An 18,537-nucleotide genomic window follows, 5' to 3' on the forward strand; every position below is an offset into this window, starting at 1 on the left:
TGTTGTTGCGCTCCATTCATTTGGAGTGTGCGCGTGCGTGTGTGTATCCAGCATTCCTGGTGTGTGCACATAGCTGACGGGGGGGGGGGGGATGACCCCAATGAGGGGCTATGAGAGAGTAGTAACTCGCACACACTGCTGAAACACTCTCTCACACACACAAACGCTCTCTGCCGAAATGTTGAAATACACACTAATGAGACGCCATTGATATGTTTTTTTGCTCACCTCCACTGCACCACTAAAGTGCTCTCGTCCACACTACTGACTGTTTCTTCACACTCGCACACACTACTGAAAGACAGCCCCTCATATCCTTACAACTCGGCACACGTGCGAAAGCAGCAAGCCGAGATGTGCAGTCAGACTGCGGTATTGTCGGAATGTCTCGTAGCGCTCGCTCGCCGCTTTTGTTACAAAACAACTCCTCGCGCGTACATTTTTGCCGCTCTGGTGCAGCTGCAAAAACGCCGGCGGCGGGGGGTGGGGGGGCGAGATAAAAGGCAGCCAGCAGGCGCGTGCCGCGCGTCTCAGTGATGAGATCTTCATGGGGTGGTGATCTGTGCGTTTTGCACCTGGGCCGCCTCTTGATGGGACCACTGTCCCGGAGGTCAAAGCAAACGCGGTGAAGCAGCATTTAGCTGTTCTGCGGCACACAAATGAAAGGAGCTGCCAACAGAAGTGAAGTCAGCCACAAGTGTGAGTGCTTTTAAATCCAGATTAAAAACAACCCCCCCCCCCCTCCCTTGAAACGGCTGATTAAGGCATTTTCAAAATCAGCTCTCCCAAAGCAGTACTTTCTTTGAGTAATTCTGGTAAGTTACTTTTTATTTATTTTCTTTGTTCTAAAATGTCTTTCAATCTTTTGCTTGTAAATACTTTTAAACGTTGCATTTGTCATTCTGTGAAGCACATTGAGTTACCTGGAGTATAAAATGCGCTATCGACATAAATCTGCCTTGCCTACCCCAGTGCAAGCGGACGGTAACTAACAACAGTAAAAGCCTCGAGCTGTAACCTCCATTTCAGTACTTCTTCCTTGGCCCGTGTGCCACCGAGCGCTAACATATCCTGCAAGTTTGATTGTATCGTTTGCGTGTGAGCTAACTGACTAAGTAACTAAGAAAAATGTTCTGGCCAAAGGGAAGTGCAGGACAAAACGTCTCCGGCTACGCTCGTATCTGGGCCGAGATTTTCTGTTGGCGGCTTTCAGGTCTGCACTGTTTGTTCGCTGTTGTGCTTCTTTCTTTATCAGGACTCGGGAGAACACGCAGCTGTGTGTCCCAAAGGTACCACGCCCTCCCCAAAGATGGCCCCCTCCCCCCCCCAAGCTCCATCTCCACCGGCCTTGGCTCATTCGGTAACCAAGGTGAACGCCAAGACGACTCGCGCCTGCAGTCTTTCATTCATCTTCAAATGTTTTTGGTTTTTTTTGTCTTTGCGTGTTAGAACTCAGCAACTCCCTCGGCTGGCCCTTCAGCCAGCCTGGGTCAAAGGTTCACCATCGGCTTTTGGGCAATTCTGTGAACGGGGAAAGTGTGAGAAGCCAAAACTTGGAAGAAGGCAAAGTCAAAGCAAATCCAGGTGTGTGATTTATGGCAGCGAACGACGTCACCGCTTTGGATTGCGATGACTCAAACTCGAGCCTAATTTCAAAGCCGAATTCAAAATCAGGATTTAAAGTAGCAGTTGCGAATATTTTCATTTTTCTATTGACCAAAAAACATCATCCTGATTTGTTTCTGTGACCAAACCGATGCTCGCCTTGTTTTAGTGATAGCGCATTGAGTTTCAGTCAAGCATCATCTTTCTCTGCGAAAAGACGATCACGTTTGCAATGACTGGTGCCTTTTCCCCGGGACTTGAACGCATTCCCGCAGCGTCCGCGTTTCCATGAGCGGAGTGGCAGCGGGTCAGCGTCCACCCCGCCGCTAAGCCGTTTCACCTCGTTCGCCACCCCGCGCACACTATCTCTCACTCCTCCCTCTCCCTTTCTGTCCTCGTTGATTTCTTTCTCCTCCCCCTTCCCGTCCGCCTCACAAATAGACATCGCCGCTAACCTTCTGGCGCATATTCTGAACCTGTTTGGAGCGCCGGCGAGGAAACATCAGCACCGACGGGAGGGAGGAGGCGAGAGCGCCAACGGCGGGGATGACGAGCCCGCCTGCGAGTCACAGAGGCCCCCCGTGCGCGGCGGCGGCGGTGGGGGCGCCCCCAGCCCCGTTTGGCCCACGCGTCTCGTTTCCACTCCACAGGTGAGTCCTGCTGATGCCGTGTTACGGGACGCCGACACAAGACTGCGTTCGGCAAGAACCGGAGGCTCACGTTTGCGTTTGGCCGGACGTTAGCTCATCTCAAGTTAGCTCGTCGGTCAAGGCCACACGTTCGAGTTGAGTTGATAAATCCGCCTGTGATCAATGTGATTTTGTTGATTAGGTGCGCCATTAAAGTTCCTCGTTTACCCAAAAGTGGCAGACACGAAAAAAAAAAAATAATGAACCAGGCTCACATTAACGCGGTGGTTACGTTCCAAAAAGTATTCTTCTTTCTAATTCTTCTTCTTTTTATTATTTTTTTACAATTATCACATATACAATGCAATACTGCGTTGAATGAAACCAAAGATGACACTTGTTTTTTTCCAGGCCCAAGCATTAAAAAAAAAACAAAAAACATTTTCATCCCAAAAACGGACAGTTTTTAGAAATACTGAACAGCATGTTTCGTCAACATTGTGGGTTTGGTCATGGAGAGAATTTGCGTTGATTTGACCTGTTATCTGAAAGTGCTGCGCAAATAATAATAATAATTATTTATTATTCTTTCTCATCGCTCATAACTTGGCATTTCGATCAGTCTGACCATTTTCTTTGGTCCCGTTACCGACTCGCATCTCAAAAGTAAACGGGTATAATTGTGTAGATGCGTGATTGTGCGCGGGGGGTGGCGGTCCTGCCGGCGGGGCAGAGTCAAGATTCTTCAGGCTGTTGCCACCTGCAGCATTCTCTTGTGTGTCGCAAGACTGCCAGATAAGATCATTTTGCCTTGGGGGGTGGAGGGGGGGTTCAAACGTGTTGATTGACCATGCGGGAGTTCCGCCGTCTCTCTCGAGGAAACCCATTAGCGGCGGTTCGCCGAAGCGGTGGAATTCAGCGATGACCTTACCTGTCCAAGGTACGCGGTGAAAACGGGGTGAGCCGAGCGGGACGTTAGCCGCTCTTGATGGGCCAGCTCTCCTGACGGATGGCACTAAATCACCCGCTGCGAGGAAGAGCCGTCGGATTCCTCTGTAGAGTGATGTCACCGCCGTCAAACAGATCCAGACACGAACGCCCCCCTCGCCACCCCCAATGCCAGATGTTCAAATCCGCGGCACGCACGACTGCAGGGATGACACAAGAGGGCGCTCGCAAGTTCATACGATGCGAGGCTAAGATGACAAACTCGCATCCTAATAATCACACGCAGACAAATAGAGTCCCGACCTCATGTGTTGTTCTTTTCCCTTTGACTCTGTTTTTAGGTGTTCCCAATCACACCGAGGATCTTGGATGACACGCACGCTCTCAAAGCCAGCAGCCGCACCCGTCCGTGCATTTTAAGTCATGACAAATTGTCGACATTAACAACAATGGAGCTTCCGCCTGAGGCGCATTTAGCGAGACATCCATCCACACGCTTGGGATCGAACAAATTGGCCTTTTCAACACCGGGCGCGTCTGCAGAAAGTGCTGCTCACAGCTCACGGGACCTCAAGGGGGACCATCTGCGTGCTGAGGATTCACACTTTTTGGAACTGGGACACAACGCATTAAAGGACGAATCTCTTGGAGTTTGCCCTGATACGGAAACTGTTGATGGATTTATCCTACGGGGGCATGATCAAGACCCGCATTTACACGGCTCACTGCAGGATCACTCTTGTCCGAGCCAGAACCCGAAAGGAGAAGATCCTATCCCGGGTGGTCGACGTTGCTCCCAGTTGGAACCGGTTCCTCACGGACGAAGGGACTGTTCTGTTCATGGCGCGGAAACGGCTGGGGAATTTGTCCTCCAAGAGCCTGATCAAAACTTAAATTTACCTCGCTCACGGCAGGATCGCCACAGTCCGAACCTGAAAGGGGATGGTCTTGGTGGAGGTCCATGCTCTTCCAAGTTGGAACAGGGTCCGAAAGAACTGAAGGACAGTTCTGTTTGTGTCTGTCTCGGTAATGAGCAACTTGCAGTGGATTTACATGGACAAGAAGTTTTGAAAAACTGGAGTTTGTTGAACTCAACAAAGGACTACTGTGGACCACGTCCCGCTGAGGACCAGAACAGAGATGCTCTTCTTCCTGAGGTGTCATTCTGCCACCAGTTTGAAGCAGGACAGCATGTACCAAAGGACACTTTTACGTGTGATGGTCGAAGCAAAGCAGACATTGAAAAGGATTTAGGCTTTCAGGAGCATGGACGAGGTGATCTGAGCTTAGCTCCTAACCGTCCACGTTTTGCCCAGGACCATCGAGCGGATTTTCCTGAGGATCCGTGCTGCTTGGAATTGGTTTCCGAAGGACTCGGGTACAATTCTGTTTGTACGTATGCTAATAATACAGAACCGGTTGAGGAGTTGTACTCACGGCAGACTGGACGAGGACATACCCCTCGAGACCTTGGCTTCTTGAGTCTATGTCGTGAGCAGCGTAGTCTTGAAAATCAATGCCGCTCACGTTTGGAATCGCTTACTAAGGGACTAAAGGACACGTCTGTTTGTGTTGGCCTTGATAGCCTGGATGTTGTCGTGGAGCAAGGACACGCGTCTGGGGTGCTTGGAGATGTTCTGGCTGTTCTGAGTTTACACGAAGATAAATGTGGTCCGTCTCCTGTCTTGGACCACAGAGTGCATGACCTTCTTCCTGAGTCTCAATGCTGCTCCCGCTCGGAACCAAGACACGGCGGACTCGAGCAAAGTTCTTTCTGCGTCCGCCTTAGTCAGTTTGTAGAGCATGATGGTCAAGTGTCCGTCAGATATCGAGAGTTGAAGCCTCAGAATTATTCGGCCGACGCACCTGACTTGGACTGTGAGGATGTCGTCTTCGAGAAGCTCTCGAACAGCCGTGCCGGTCAAACATCGAAGAATTACCGCGCACACTCTTCACCCGCAACCAATTCTTGCCAAGGAACCCATGAACTGCCCCGTATCGTCAAACACAAGCAGAGCTCCATCACTTTCTCGGACTACGCCGAGAATCGCGCCGACGTTTACGGCAGCTTGGACGATGGCGAGTCCTCAGACGACGAACGGGCCGACGGCGAAGGCGACGAGGACGATGACGTGTTCCTGGAGCGGCGGGTCCATCGACGGCACAAGAGGGAAAGTGGCAAGAGGCAGAGCGACTGCAGTAGAGGGTCCAAAGGAGGCGATACGTGTCGTTTCGAAGCGGAGCCAGACAGCCGCAGGAAGGAGGTATGGAGCCGCTCATTTCTATTTTACGCTTTCAGGATATGCTTGGATAACTTTTTCGTAGAATAAAGTTTGAGTTTTACTCGAGTCGCAGCACGCTGCCGTTATCTCCATCGTTGACATCTCAATGGTCATCTCGGCTGTTTTCCAATCGGTCTTTTGCTCCTCCTGCGACAACATCAAACGTTTGACGTGATCGCAAGCCTTTCAGTCTTTGCGGGGACGTGACACAACCGGCAACCGAAAGACGAGCGCTCACCGTTGTTCTATTTGTAGGACAGACGGACCTTGCTATCCCCGTCCTTAAAACCATAATTGCACACCCCCCCCCCCCCCCCCCCCATCCCTCACACGCACACCTCCCGTCTCAAGACAAATGCGCCCTTGACTTCTGAACAAATGACGAGAACAAGGTCGGCCTCGAGATTGCACTGTAGTGTCCCACTGCTTTTGGACAATCTGCATTCTCATATCAACCCATTAACTCATTCACTCCCAAAGACGTTTTTAAACGTCTTTTCAGACTTGGTCCAGAATTGGCTGGTACTGAATGAGTTAACAAAAACAAAAAAAAAAATGGACCAACTTCCCAATGAATTTAACACCGTCAAATGATCTCTTATTTTTCCAGCTGATGTTGTCGCAGTTGAAGTTTGTCATGGCGCCATTATCTCCACCTCGTCCCCCTTCACAGGCCCGTTCAAGCTTTCATTGTGTCGTCTGTACACGAGGCGCTTATCCGCAGCAAGCCTATCAACTGGCACGCTAATGTCACGGCTGCAGATAAGGCGCAAATTCCGAGAGACGCTCTTCGCCTGCCGTGTCGAGTTGTTTTTCAAACCGCGGGAAAAAATGTGAGGAATCCGGGCGGTTGCGTTGTAAATATTCTCAAAAGCGCGGCGTCAGGACATGGGCGAGGCGACGCTATTGACACGCTCGGAGGGCCCCGGAGTGGCGTGCAGCGATGGCGCAGGCTGACTGAAAAGCAGCCTTTTAATCACAAGTGTCCAAAGAAAGGACACATTCTGGAACGTCAATTTTTCCACTTTTTGCCCGTGGAAATTCCGACCGGCGTGTCCTCTGCTGTCCGAGCAATTCACCTCGTGTCACAACTTCTTTCTCGACTGACTCGTCCCATGTCACCTGTTGCTCGATTGGCATTCTTTGTCGTCCGGAGCGGCCCATCCTCATTCGTGGCACGCGGTTATGAAGCCGACCATGAGGGGGCGCCTTGTGCGTGATTTCCCCGCCGCTCTCTTGACAGCAGCTCAGTGTTTCCAGAAGCTTCAGCTCCCCTCTGCGCCTTGGCCTTTTGAGAGCAGACGCATCGGGAGTGGAATGCGCTTTGCGGCAGCCGTCCAGGTAGCCTTTAGCGCCATTGGTTGAGCGACTCCATGGTGATCGGCGGGCACTCTCGCTGGGTGGCTCGGAGCAGGCGCTCTTCCCTCCGCGCTCTCCCGCTCCTCATTTCCATTAGAAAGCCGACAGTGTCACCCTCACACAATACCCACAATTTGCACCGATGAAGTTAGAGTTGGCCAGCCGACATGATAACACCAATCCGTAGCGGGACCGGTTGCCATGGCGCCAGGGCGGGAGGATGGACCGATGGAGACAACAGGAAGCAGCAAAAAGTTTTTTTTGTGTCTGTTTGTGAATCAGACACCGACCTCCTTTTGGAATGCCCCCGATTCTCGGAGGCCGCGTTGCTTTGCTGCGGCCGCGACTTCATTAGCATTCAAACGTCATGAACGGATGCGAGGCCATCTCAACACAGAACAATTACCAAAGTCCCTTCTCATGAGAAACTTCATTCATTTCAGTGGGAGATAATGATTTGTTATATTCGCAAATTGATCTTGGTGACGGAACAAATTCACCTCACGAGTGAACTGCTGGCCGGTGAAGTGCACGCGACGCGATGCCTCAGCTTGCTGACGTTTCCTCTGCCAAACTCCGCTAAAGTGGGCCCACATTCTTTGCTGACCTCCTGCCGACCACCAGGGGGAGCCTCTGGGGTCAAACGCAGTATCAGTCAAACAAAATGGTTTTCGATTTCATAACTGCACAACACGTGCGCGCTTGCATGCGTTTGTGTGTGTGTGTGTGGATAGTCACACACGAGCAGATCTCATCCTGAGCATTTGGTGAGTGAGTCCGTCCTTTTGATTTATGGCCGTGCACATCTTGGGGCCCTGCTCTCCACCGTGTGAGGATGCTCTATTTATACACGTTACATGGGTGTGTGCGCGCGCGTCTGTTTGTGTTTGTGTGTATGTGCGTGCATTGAAAGGCAGAAAAGCGGGCATTCCATGACTGACTGCCCCCCCCCTCTCCCTCCCCCAAGTCTTTGCTCTTTCACCCCCAAGAGAAGCGGCAGAACAGAATGCATTTCCATGTGGAACAATTCAAACTCACCATGAAATTGTTTTTTCAAAATCTGTTTATGTTCACAAGTGAAGAGGTAACCCCCCCCCCCCCCCCCCCCTGTCTCCCCAGTAAAATGACATCGAAAATGAGAGTTCTGCCGTTATGGAAGAACAATTTAAGGGAATAAAGTCCAAATTTGGTGGTGGTGGTGGTGGTGGTGGGGGGGGGGGGGGGTCATAATTTTATGAGAATACTGTGAAGTCATATTTCAAGAAAAAAAAATTGAGACTAAAGCTATAATATGAAAAGAAAATGTTTATTTTAGTTTAGCTTAAAAATAACCATACCAAAGTCTTAAACTTGCATAATTAAAATGCGACAAGAAAACAATCCGATATTATCGCAGTAAAAATCTTAACTTGAGCAAAAATCAACCTATAACAATATGAATTGTTTAAAAAAAATCATTTAATGAGAATAAACTCATAACCTAGGAGGAAATGAAATTGCCGAAGTCACACGAGTTTTACAGCCCATGTTTCTTGCGGTTGCATACGAGGCCTGTTTTGAATAAGAATTGACACGATGCTTGCATGCTAACAGATGTTCGGGGTTGAGTCCCAATGACTGTTGGCATTAGACAGAGGGATACATCTCTATCCTGATGGTTTTCGCCGACTGCAGGTGGATCTGGAACGCGTCTCCCACAAGAAATTGGGCTTTACGCTGAATCATTCTCTTGATTCCTTCCAGGAGTCCCCGCAGCTCGAGCCTCCCTGGTCCGAGTCCATGAGCCGGCTGATGAAGAAACTGGACCAGCTCAATCTGGACATCGAGGAGGCCCTGAGCGCAGGCTCCTCCCCTTGTGACACGCCCTGCACCGCACGCAAGAAACGGGTGAGGGAAAAGTTCTCTTTCTCCGTTGCTTACTGGTCATGTCGTCAATTGGGCCAAAATCAATTTTCTTAGTAGCTCGTAGCTGTTTAGCTAGCAGGCATTGGCTCCGCTTGCAAAATATTCGCGTCGTCATCACTGTTGTGCTTGACGAGGTTCTTTTCCCCAAACTTTTTCTGGTCAAAGAAGCCAGTGTGGTCTTTCCGTCTGTCAATGCGCTGCGGCTCCTGAGAGTTCAGTCAGAATGCTCGAAAACGGCCTCAAAGATGAGCAAGTGCTTTGAAAACGGCTGCCGGCGAGGGGTGAAGTACCGCGAGCAAGTATTTGAACTGGGTTCCTTCCCGCCTCACAAGAGCGGCGTCCTCTTCTTTCAAAAGAAGAGGACACTGCCGTCTCTGTCGCGCATCCGTCTGACTCTTGTTTTTCCTGATCTGGTACCGCACGTCCTCCAAGTGACGAGCCAGAACAGGCGGCCATTGTGCTCATTCCGATGCCGAGGTAGCGCCCAGTGCACAAAAGTCTCCTTTCGTGGGCCACAGAGGAGCTGTTGTGTTTGTTTCCATTGGGCTCTTTGGGGGATGCTTCCCAGGGGCTGGCGAATGCCTGGCAGGCATCTGCAGAAGCGGCCCCGGCATTCGCTGCTTGTTGGCTTGACGGGCCGAGTCGTCTTTACTGGGATGCTCGACTAGGTCATCGTCCCCGTCCTCTCAAAGGACGCATACGAGCTCCTGTGTCGGCGTCGAATGCTCGCCGAGGACTCGGCTTTCCCGACCGCAGACGGTGACCTCGAGCTTTTGTTTTGCTCCTGTCCCGTCTTTGTCCTATTCCGGTCCGGGTTGGACAGACAAACGGATGCCGAATGTCCCTCGGATGTCGTTTCGGCGCCGGGCGTTGAAGCAAAGCCCGAACGTGCGAACCGAGCCGAGGGGAATGGTCGAGCCGAATCGGATCTTGCGGTCCGGAACAGAGTGGTGAGTTTTACGACTTTCCCACACCTTCCCGACATGCCGACGTAGCGCTCAGGTCTTTGGAAAGCGCGTGTTTTTGTTCGGGACGATGCTAATGAGCATCGCAGCCTCTGAAGGGAAAATGAAAGACTTTTGATTTTAAGTGCGCCTTTTGGTCGTGAAGATACGGTCGATGGAATTTGTTGATCACGACTTCCTCTGGATCAGATCCAGTTTGGCAGTCAAGTAGACGGAGCGCGCCGCAACCACCGTCACGTCACGTCTGACGGCCATGTCAATTGTGAGCGCTGAAAGGAGTTCAATTCCATGCGGGTCCGCAACCCGAGTCAAGCAGATGACGATTTTTACAACTAGCAAATGCGGAAGCCTTGGTGGAGGTCTGCCTTTTCGAGTGAGGTTTGCCCTCTCGAATTAGACGCCAGCTGTCGCTTTCTACTGGAAAGCGACAGAAGCCCGCGTTCAGAACAGCTGAGAATGTGTCAGGTGTTCGGAGCGCCGGATTCCACCGCCATCTCTGTTTTGCCTTGAGACATTTTGTTGTTCGGCGGGAAAAAAAAAAAAAAAAATGCAGACCAAAATGCTCTTACGTAAGCGCTCCATACGACGGCGGGAAGCGGCCATGTGACACAGATGGACTTCTCTCTCCAGCGAGATGTGTTTTATGGAAGAATCTGGATACTTTTTTGTTTTTTTGTGCCACCTCGTCAGAATAGCAAAATATCTGCATCATCGTGGCGCAAATCTCAGATGGAATGTGCCTGGGGGCTTCAATTTACTTTGGTAGATTGATTAGTTCAACTGTTTGTCTTGTCGGAGGAACCCCCAAAATATGTATCTGTATTTTTGAAGAAAACCCGGCAGAAGAAAAAAAAAGTGCAGCAACTTGGTGCCTTGACTCGCAAGTTTAATTCATCCCCTGATCACACTCCACTCAATACACACAAATCATCTTGTCCCTTAAAATGAATGGAAATGCCGTGAATCCGTTCCAGGCGCTCATAAAAACATCAATGGAAACTTTTTTTTTTTTTTTTGCGGTGCGTTTTTGCACTTCACAGTGTTGTAATTTATACATCCATGAAATGGAAAGATTTAAAGGTGTCGAGAGATTTCATGCTTTTAATACATACCTTGGTCGAGGGAGCCTCCGTAGCACATTCATGTGTCATACATGAAGAAGACGGTCGCAACTGCTCAGCGAGTTGCAGTAATAGTAGTCGTTATTAAGCACAGGATCAATTGAACACATCAAGTATTATTGAATTGTTCAATGAGCAGCAAATTGGTTTTGGTGAAATGCTTTAAAATACATTTTCGGAAATGATTATTGTAATTTTTTTTTTTTTTTTTTACAATATGAAACAAGCATGAATTTATTCATGTGATTGATTGTATGATCACAGATAGGCCAGGAATTATTCATCCCAAAACAGAAAAATATTCATTCAAACACAAATTCATTTGTATTGAATTCCTTTTAATTCAATCCAGCACTACATTTGTAGATTTCATTTTTTTTTATTGAATAATTCTATTATCGATCTCCGTTTAGAGTGTTTCGCATAAATTTGTTGTTGCTGATTAGCGTGTCGTCGGACTGTCATGCGCGATGGAGATGAATCTTATCATTGCCCACAGATTGTCGGCAAGGTTCATTTGCGCTCCAATTGTCGCCTTGACATTTTTGACAAGACCTAATTTACACCCCCCATCAATCATTGTGACAGCGCTGTGTTAAAAACTTCACTACCGGTACTCAAACGTAGGCAAGTCTCTTTTCTCCCGATTGCTGCTTTCCCTTTGGTTGGCGACAATTTAAAATAAAAAAAGTTTTTTGTGGTCCTCCTGAATGGGAGATTTTTGAAAAGCGTTTTTGTATTTTATGTTGTTCGTACAATATTGTTTGCCGTTAATCTTGTACTCCCTCCATATGTATTTCCATGTCTTCGTATTGTCTTAAGGACATTAAAAATATATATTTTATTTTCATTTTACAAAAAGTAATTCAAAAAGAACCAGTACTATACTATTCTTCTTTTGTTTGCGTCCGCATGACTGTTCATACTGCCTCCTGGTGGCCAAGGTGTGAACATCCGGCAAAACGAATTGCCGGGTTAAATCCCGAGGCACAAACGCCCGACGAGGCGTCCGATTTTCAGGGGTTAATGGAAGATGTGGCGGCACGAACCGAGGACGGTTGCCTCCGGGGAGACTGCGAGAAAAGTGACCACGTCGAAGGGCATTGACATCGCTTACAACTTAAAAAGGAGGAATGAAACGATTCACAATTTTGCACGTTTTCTTGTCAAATGGAAAGTTGAACTCAAAGCAATTTCTTTCCCAGGCCTTGCCCGAGGGCTTGGCTCTGATGAGTCATTCCGACCCCGCAACTTTTGAAGGGAACGTCAACTCTCTTCTGTACTCCAACAGAAAGATTTTGGAGTTTGATGATAAAATGAGTTTGTTGTTACTCTGTTTTCATCACGTAAAATATTACAGAGTGCTCGTTTTCCTAAACCAAGAGCGCATACATTTTGGGAGGGGGCTGGAACGGATGAACGTCTTTTCCATCCATTTCCATCGGAAAGATGATTTGAGTTTTGAATGTTTCGAGTGACGAGCGCAGCATTTTCGAGAACGCGACCGGCCGCGGTCCCCCTCAAAATATACGCAGCGACAGAAAGTTGGAAACGCGAGCGCGCCACGCAAAGAGAAGGTCAACGGCGGTGGAAAGTGGCCGAGTCGCCGCCAGGGGAAAAATGTGGAAAGCAGGCGAGTGTAAATCAGAGCAGGCAGGAAAACGGAGAGGAATGTTGACGTTGTCGTCGTCCAGGCTTTCAGCGAGAGGCCCGGCTTACCCAAAACAAATCTGTCGACTTCTTACGCATCTCGGCTTCCCTCAGAAGCTCCTGATTAATTTTGACCAAAATGATTGTGTGACCACATTGACTCTTACTTTTTTTTTTGTTGTTGTTCTTCCAGGTTTTCAACACGATGACAAGTGAAGCAGGAGCAGGTAGGATGACAACTCTTTGGTGGGAATTTTCTGGAGCTATGCTAGCGCTACACTCTGGTAATGTCCATATCTGCTCAGCGGTTAGCATCACGTTTCACCCCGCGCCCCTCCCCGCTTCGGTGGTGGCATCACAAAAAAGCGGCAAACCACTTTCTGCAAAATGTTGCTGTGTGAGAAGTGTGTTTGTCGCCATGGTACCGCTATGCTCTAATAATGTCCATAAACCGTTCTATGGTTATCGTCACATTTGCTCTTTCAGCAAAATCCCAAGTACAGGGTGACCCAAAAAGATGCGTACCCATATTTTATTCGATAAAAAATGTATATACCAGGGAAATCCACAAACAATTGAGGAACTGAAAACTGCCATCACAGCAAAAATAAGAGCCATCCCGAAAGAGGAGTGTGTAAAAGTGATTGACAACTTTGTCAGACGAGTACAGGTTTGCATGCAACGGAATGGTGGACATTTGGAACACATCTTGGGAAAGCCATAAATTGACTAAAAACTGACAGAAATAGCTGAAACTCTGGTGAATGGTCTTCCATAAACCGAATAATGTGTGGTTGTAATTTGAAATAAATAGCTTTTTAATCAAACTCACAATTGAAATTTTCATGAGTACGCATCTTTTTGGGTCACCCTGTATCTGTAACGCTTCAAAAATGCCGGTCATATGACATGATTTTTTTTTTCTTTCAGTTAAAATTTTTTTTAAAATTCCTTATAAAGGGGCGGGGGATCCGACATGCTCTACTTCTATATTAAAAACAATTAAGAATGGGGGTACATATTAAAAAAAGATTACAAGAATAGTTTTGTCATTTAAAAAAAATAAAATAAACGGCGGATCAATTATCAAAACTAGAAATGAGGCCCGGGTGTCAGATCATTCTTTGCATCATGCTGAGGGCTTGTCGGGATGTTCCGTGAAGGCGAGGTGGAGGTTGGGGGGGGGGCTGCGCAGCTGCGGGATTTGAGCGGAAGCTCACGTTGCACTCTGGGGCATGATGCCACGGCATGAGTGGACGTAAACATTCCATGTCACTTTTATGCAACCGCTATTTGTATGTCTGTGTGTGTGTGTGTGCGTGTGAGAATTATGTGGCGTGACCAAGCCTAAGTGTAAATCTGGGAAACCCCAGCGTCGAGACCACCGTGTATGCCATCTTTTTTTCTTTTTTATATCGGAGTTTTCGCTCTTAACTGGATTGAACCAAAAAACAGCCAACAGATGCTGCGCATCTTTCTTTAAGTTCCCTTTTAAAATGTGACATGACCCCCAAATGTCTGCACGTTTCATTCCGCTGGCTCTGGGAAAATAACATCACATTGCTTTGGGGGGGGGGGGGGGGGGAGGGGCTTTTCCCCTCCCTTTTATTATTATTTTTTTAAACTTTTTTTTTTTTCTCCAAGCGAATTTTTCCCCCTGGCAATGTTGTCGCCTGGTGTGGTTATTTGAAAAAAGCCGCGCCGCATGCCTGGGTGGAGTCCAACTGATTGGTCGCCAATCGGGTGAGATCATGCGCTAAATTTATGAGCCTCTGCTCATGAGTGTAAAGGGGGCCGCTGGCGTGAAGGCAGCATGAAAAAATTCCACACATGGAAAGATGGAAAATGACTTGCGGTTTCCTGAGTGCGGAGGCGGCCAGTGAAGAGAGGGAGAGAAGGAAAAAATAATAATAAAATTAAAAAAAAAAAAAGCGAGGGGGGAAGGCCACGAGTATTTGGTGACTTTTTCTTCAGCGTTCGTGCACGTTTGTCAATATTGGGGAGAACGGAGCGGGAACCTTTTTTGACAACCGCAAAAATCTTTTCATCACGGTTGGAAATGTTGCATTCATAAGTTCGGCTTGAACGTGATGTGAAAAGCCTCCCCTGGCTTGGAAGCTTCATCTTGACTTTAAATCCTCCTTTAAAAGCCTCGCCCGAGAAGCCAAATTTCGGGCTTTCACCCGAAATTCGATCCCTAACCCTCATGGATAATGTGTGGTCACCTCCTTTTAGCTGCCGTCGATTTCTGCTAGTTTGGTTCAACTTCCTGGTTTGTTCGGGGCCGACTTTTGATGATATTTTCTCATTTTCCTGTTTGTGCCCGTCAGCTTCTTGCTCGTGAGCTTCGGGTTCCAGGTCATGCGTGTCCACTTCCTGCTCATCTGCCTCGGCTAGCTGCTAATTTCAACTTCCTGTTCGTTCACGTCAATTGCCCAGGAGTTTGTTTCAAGGCCCAGTTTTTGTCTGTCCGCTTCCTGCTAGTTTCAGTCGACTCCGGGAAGATTGTTTCCATTTTCGGGTAGTTTGTCACGCTGGCATCCGTTTGGTTAGCTGCCACTTGCCTGCGGTGTGCCAACTTCCTGTTAGTTTTGCTCCAACTTCCAGCTAGTGTGTGTCGATTTCCCCTTTCGATTGTATCAACTTCCATTTGTCGACTTCCTGCTACATGACTTCACGCAATGTGTTGAAATGATCATTTAACATCACGGCAGCATTTCATTGAAAACCCGTGACAACGTTTTGGTGCAATTTTTTTTTTGGGTGCGAAAAAAATGGAGCGATTGGGAAAGTGGAACGGTACTTCACACAAACCAGGTGCTGGAGGTCGGCGGCAACTTTGTGGGCCGCCTGAGCCGAGCGGGGGAGCCAACAGCATGACTTGCTCGGTCATTCCGCATTATTTCTTAGTAATGCGACACTTGGCTCAACAGACTTGCTGGGTTCCCTGATTTAGATGGAAGTCGCAAAACGAGTGCGCAAAAAAGAAGAAAAAAAAAGACTCAAACTAACAAGTCTGCGTTGACCTCTGGGAAAGTAATAAGCGAGAAGAAACCATGACGAAGCTCCTCAAGAAAACAAGATTAGGGACCACTTTAATGGAGTCAGCCCCCCCCCCCCCCCCCAACACATCGCCCCCACCCCACCCCAGCCACCCCGTCGTCCTCCAGCCATAAGCTCGAGCCAGATATGCACCACATGTGTGGCTCCTCTGGAAAAATGAACTCGACTTGGGAATATGTGGTCAGGAAATTTATAGCACATGCCTGAGACGAGCCCTCGGGGGGGGGGGGTTGGATGTTGGATGTGTACGCCGCCCGCGCGCTCCCTCGGCCCCGTTTCCATGAGTGCACTCTCCCAGACTATTTCAGGGGGCCAAGCCCGAGCGTGACCCGAGCGTTGGAGGAGAAATCACTTTTCCTCTCATCTGGCATTTTTCAACTTCTTGCTCGATTTTGTCAACTGCACATACTTTGTTTCAAGCCTGCTAGTGGTTGAGTAACATACCCCCCAGCACTGTTTCAAATGAATCCGACTGGCGTCATCACGTGGCGACGAGCGTTGCCCACCTAAGTCTCGCGCTTGCGGACCCGACCTGCCAAATATTACATTCGATCAGCGAAATGAAAAAGACGCCGATACCGTTTTGCGCTATGACGTCCATCTTGCTGACTTATGGTTAATTAGTTTAAGGTTTCCTTTTTCCAGACAATGATCTCTTTTTTTAATTTTTTTTTTTTTTTTTGAAGAGGAAAAAAACTCTTACCTGGCTGACCGTTTCGGCAACTTTTCTAAGCATTTGTAGATCATTCCAAGTACTCTGGAATGATCTCGCTTGGATGGGATAGGAAAGGAAATTTCCTTGGCAAAATCATAATTTTTTTTTTTTTTTAAACGAGAACTCGGAGAGGCTCTATTCAAATCGTTTGTGCGTAAACTTCCTGGTGGTCTGTGTGAATGTTTCGGTGTCTCAACTTCCTGTTAGTTGATCACAACTTCCAGGTTGTTTGTTTTATAGCGCGCGTCGACGTCCGCTAGCGTTCTTCTCCCATCGCGTCGGTCACGTGACACGGGCGGACGCTGGGCGAAGCGGCGGAATTCTTGGCTTCACAATGGCAATCAAGTCAAACGTGCGCTTCTTCGGGGTGTTCTTGCTTCAAGTGGTCCAAAAGCAACAAAGAGGACGCGTCAGCATGGGGGGGGGGGGGGGGGATTCGCAGGCCTGATGGATGTTTCCTCTTCTGTCGTCGACTCGCTGCCAAGTGGCGGCGGCCACAATGAGCCGGGCTGCATTCTGGAGATGGTGTCTTCCCCTCTGCTGATTCACGTCAAGACGGGTCAAAGCGTGGCCGCGCTTTGACCAAACGCTCGTGCGTGTCCGATTCTCCCTATTCTCCTTCTTGTTTTACCATTTGCACTCGTTCAGCCGTTTTCCACCTTCCAACCTCTGACGTCCGACACAATCCAACATAAGTGAGACAGACTGTTCATATATTTAAAAAAAAATAAAAAGCAGTTCATAATTTCAATTATGACAACACAAGAAATGTGTGTGGAAAAAGAAAATGTGCTGCCCCCGGTGGCTGTGTGTCAAATTAACATTGGCCCAAAGTACTGACGGCTCCGATGAAGGCTAAAGTAAAAAAAAAAAAAAAGAAAGTAAAGTACTGTCGGCCAGCTAAGAGTTTTCCTCTTCACTCAAAAAAAAAATAAAAGAGAGACCAGTGTCTTGAAAAAAGAAACCTGAAACTAATTAACCATAATTAGGCAAGATGACGATCATAGCGCAATTAGCGTCTGTATCTTTTTCATTTCACTAATCGTTTCTAAGAATTTGCACAGGTCAAGTCCGCAAACGTGAGACTTCGGACGGCAACATTCGTCACCGCGCGATGACGTCAGTCAAATTCATTTGAAACGGTGCTGCCCTTTTGCTACTTTTCATCTCTCCTTGACCCGATGACGTCATCACCCAAAGGTAAGCGACAGGTGGCGGCAAGGTTTGGAGAGGCCGCCCAAGTCCGGTCTTCAGTCGCTCCGGTCACGTTAGTATCGAGATTAGACCAGCCCTGAACATCCGTGCGGCCGATAACGCTATCGGCCGCCGTGGCCTTCACAATGCGAGGTTTGGAATCCCTTAAATAATTCAGCCTTTGTCAAGGTAAACTTGGTTTGCGTGCTTATCCGCCACTCTTTGGCCTCGTTTTTGGGCGGGAGGATGTTGCGACAACGGCGCCGAATGGTGCTGAAAGTGAAAGTCGCATTCCTGCTTTCCAGGCGTTGACCTTCTCTCGACTGTCGCAGCCAGCTTTCACGAGATGTGCGGCCTGATTGTCTTCATGATGCTCGCGTGTGATTGTCCGCCAAGGCGGCAACCGTACACGCGCTCAGCACTGAAAGTCCCCCCCAAAGTGGAAATAAATTCTTCCTAAATTTGACATGACGCACCAGGGGCAGAGCAGAGGCCAGAGCTGGTCACTGTTGAGCCACTCCCACAGCCTGAGAGACTTGTGACTTTCCTGCTCTTTTTACAGGGATGCAGTCGTCTTCAATCCCTTGACAATTCATTTCATTTGTGCAAGAACCATACAACCCATTCAGAAAGTTGGACTGAAATTTATATTTGTGTTTGGAATTGTCCCATAATGTAGAAACTGTATCCACACAGGAAAATACAATTCGCTCCTTTTTAAGATATCCTTTATTTTGTCCCACACTGGGGAAATTTACAGCCTCCAGCAGCAAGAATGTGGGTAGAAAGAAGAAAAACAAACGGACACCGTTCAATTAAGTGCAATATAAATACAAAAGGGATAAATCGCAGTGCTATTTACAATTGTTTTTCACATCATGTAATTATTATTGTTGTTGTTATTTTTATTCAGCAGCCTGACAGCAGTCGGTAGGAACGAGCGTCTTTTACAACGTGAATGCCCTTTTTGTACTTGAGTATATTTTAGACTGTGCCTTTTTTTATGTGATGTTATTTTTTATTTTTTTACAAGTAGAGTTGAAATCATACTTTTACATAAGCACAGGGTGTACGTTTGGCCGCTCTGCCTCTTCGTGCCAG

At 48.1% G+C, this 18,537-nt stretch overlaps 1 protein-coding gene across 2 annotated transcripts in view; it reads left to right on the forward strand.

The window, feature by feature from the left end:
- Window positions 1-819: 819 nt before the first annotated feature.
- The window catches only part of stard13b (StAR related lipid transfer domain containing 13b), a 47,421-nt gene continuing 29,703 nt past the window's right edge, over window positions 820-18,537 (forward strand). The window contains exons 1-6 of one of the 2 annotated variants that reach the window (XM_086125150.1): window positions 820-1,369; window positions 1,450-1,584; window positions 2,047-2,255; window positions 3,524-5,446; window positions 8,567-8,710; window positions 12,658-12,691. In XM_086125150.1, coding sequence (XP_085981276.1) covers window positions 1,129-1,369; window positions 1,450-1,584; window positions 2,047-2,255; window positions 3,524-5,446; window positions 8,567-8,710; window positions 12,658-12,691 — 2,686 coding nt within the window. In that variant the 5' untranslated portion in view covers window positions 820-1,128. The remainder of the gene's footprint in view (window positions 1,370-1,449; window positions 1,585-2,046; window positions 2,256-3,523; window positions 5,447-8,566; window positions 8,711-12,657; window positions 12,692-18,537) is intronic. The other variant, XM_086125151.1, reaches the window with a different exon arrangement.

This window comes from Hippocampus guttulatus, chromosome 12, assembly GCF_054856545.1.
Source record: "Hippocampus guttulatus isolate MCC_2025c chromosome 12, RoL_Hgut_1.0, whole genome shotgun sequence".
Taxonomy (NCBI): domain Eukaryota; kingdom Metazoa; phylum Chordata; class Actinopteri; order Syngnathiformes; family Syngnathidae; genus Hippocampus; species Hippocampus guttulatus.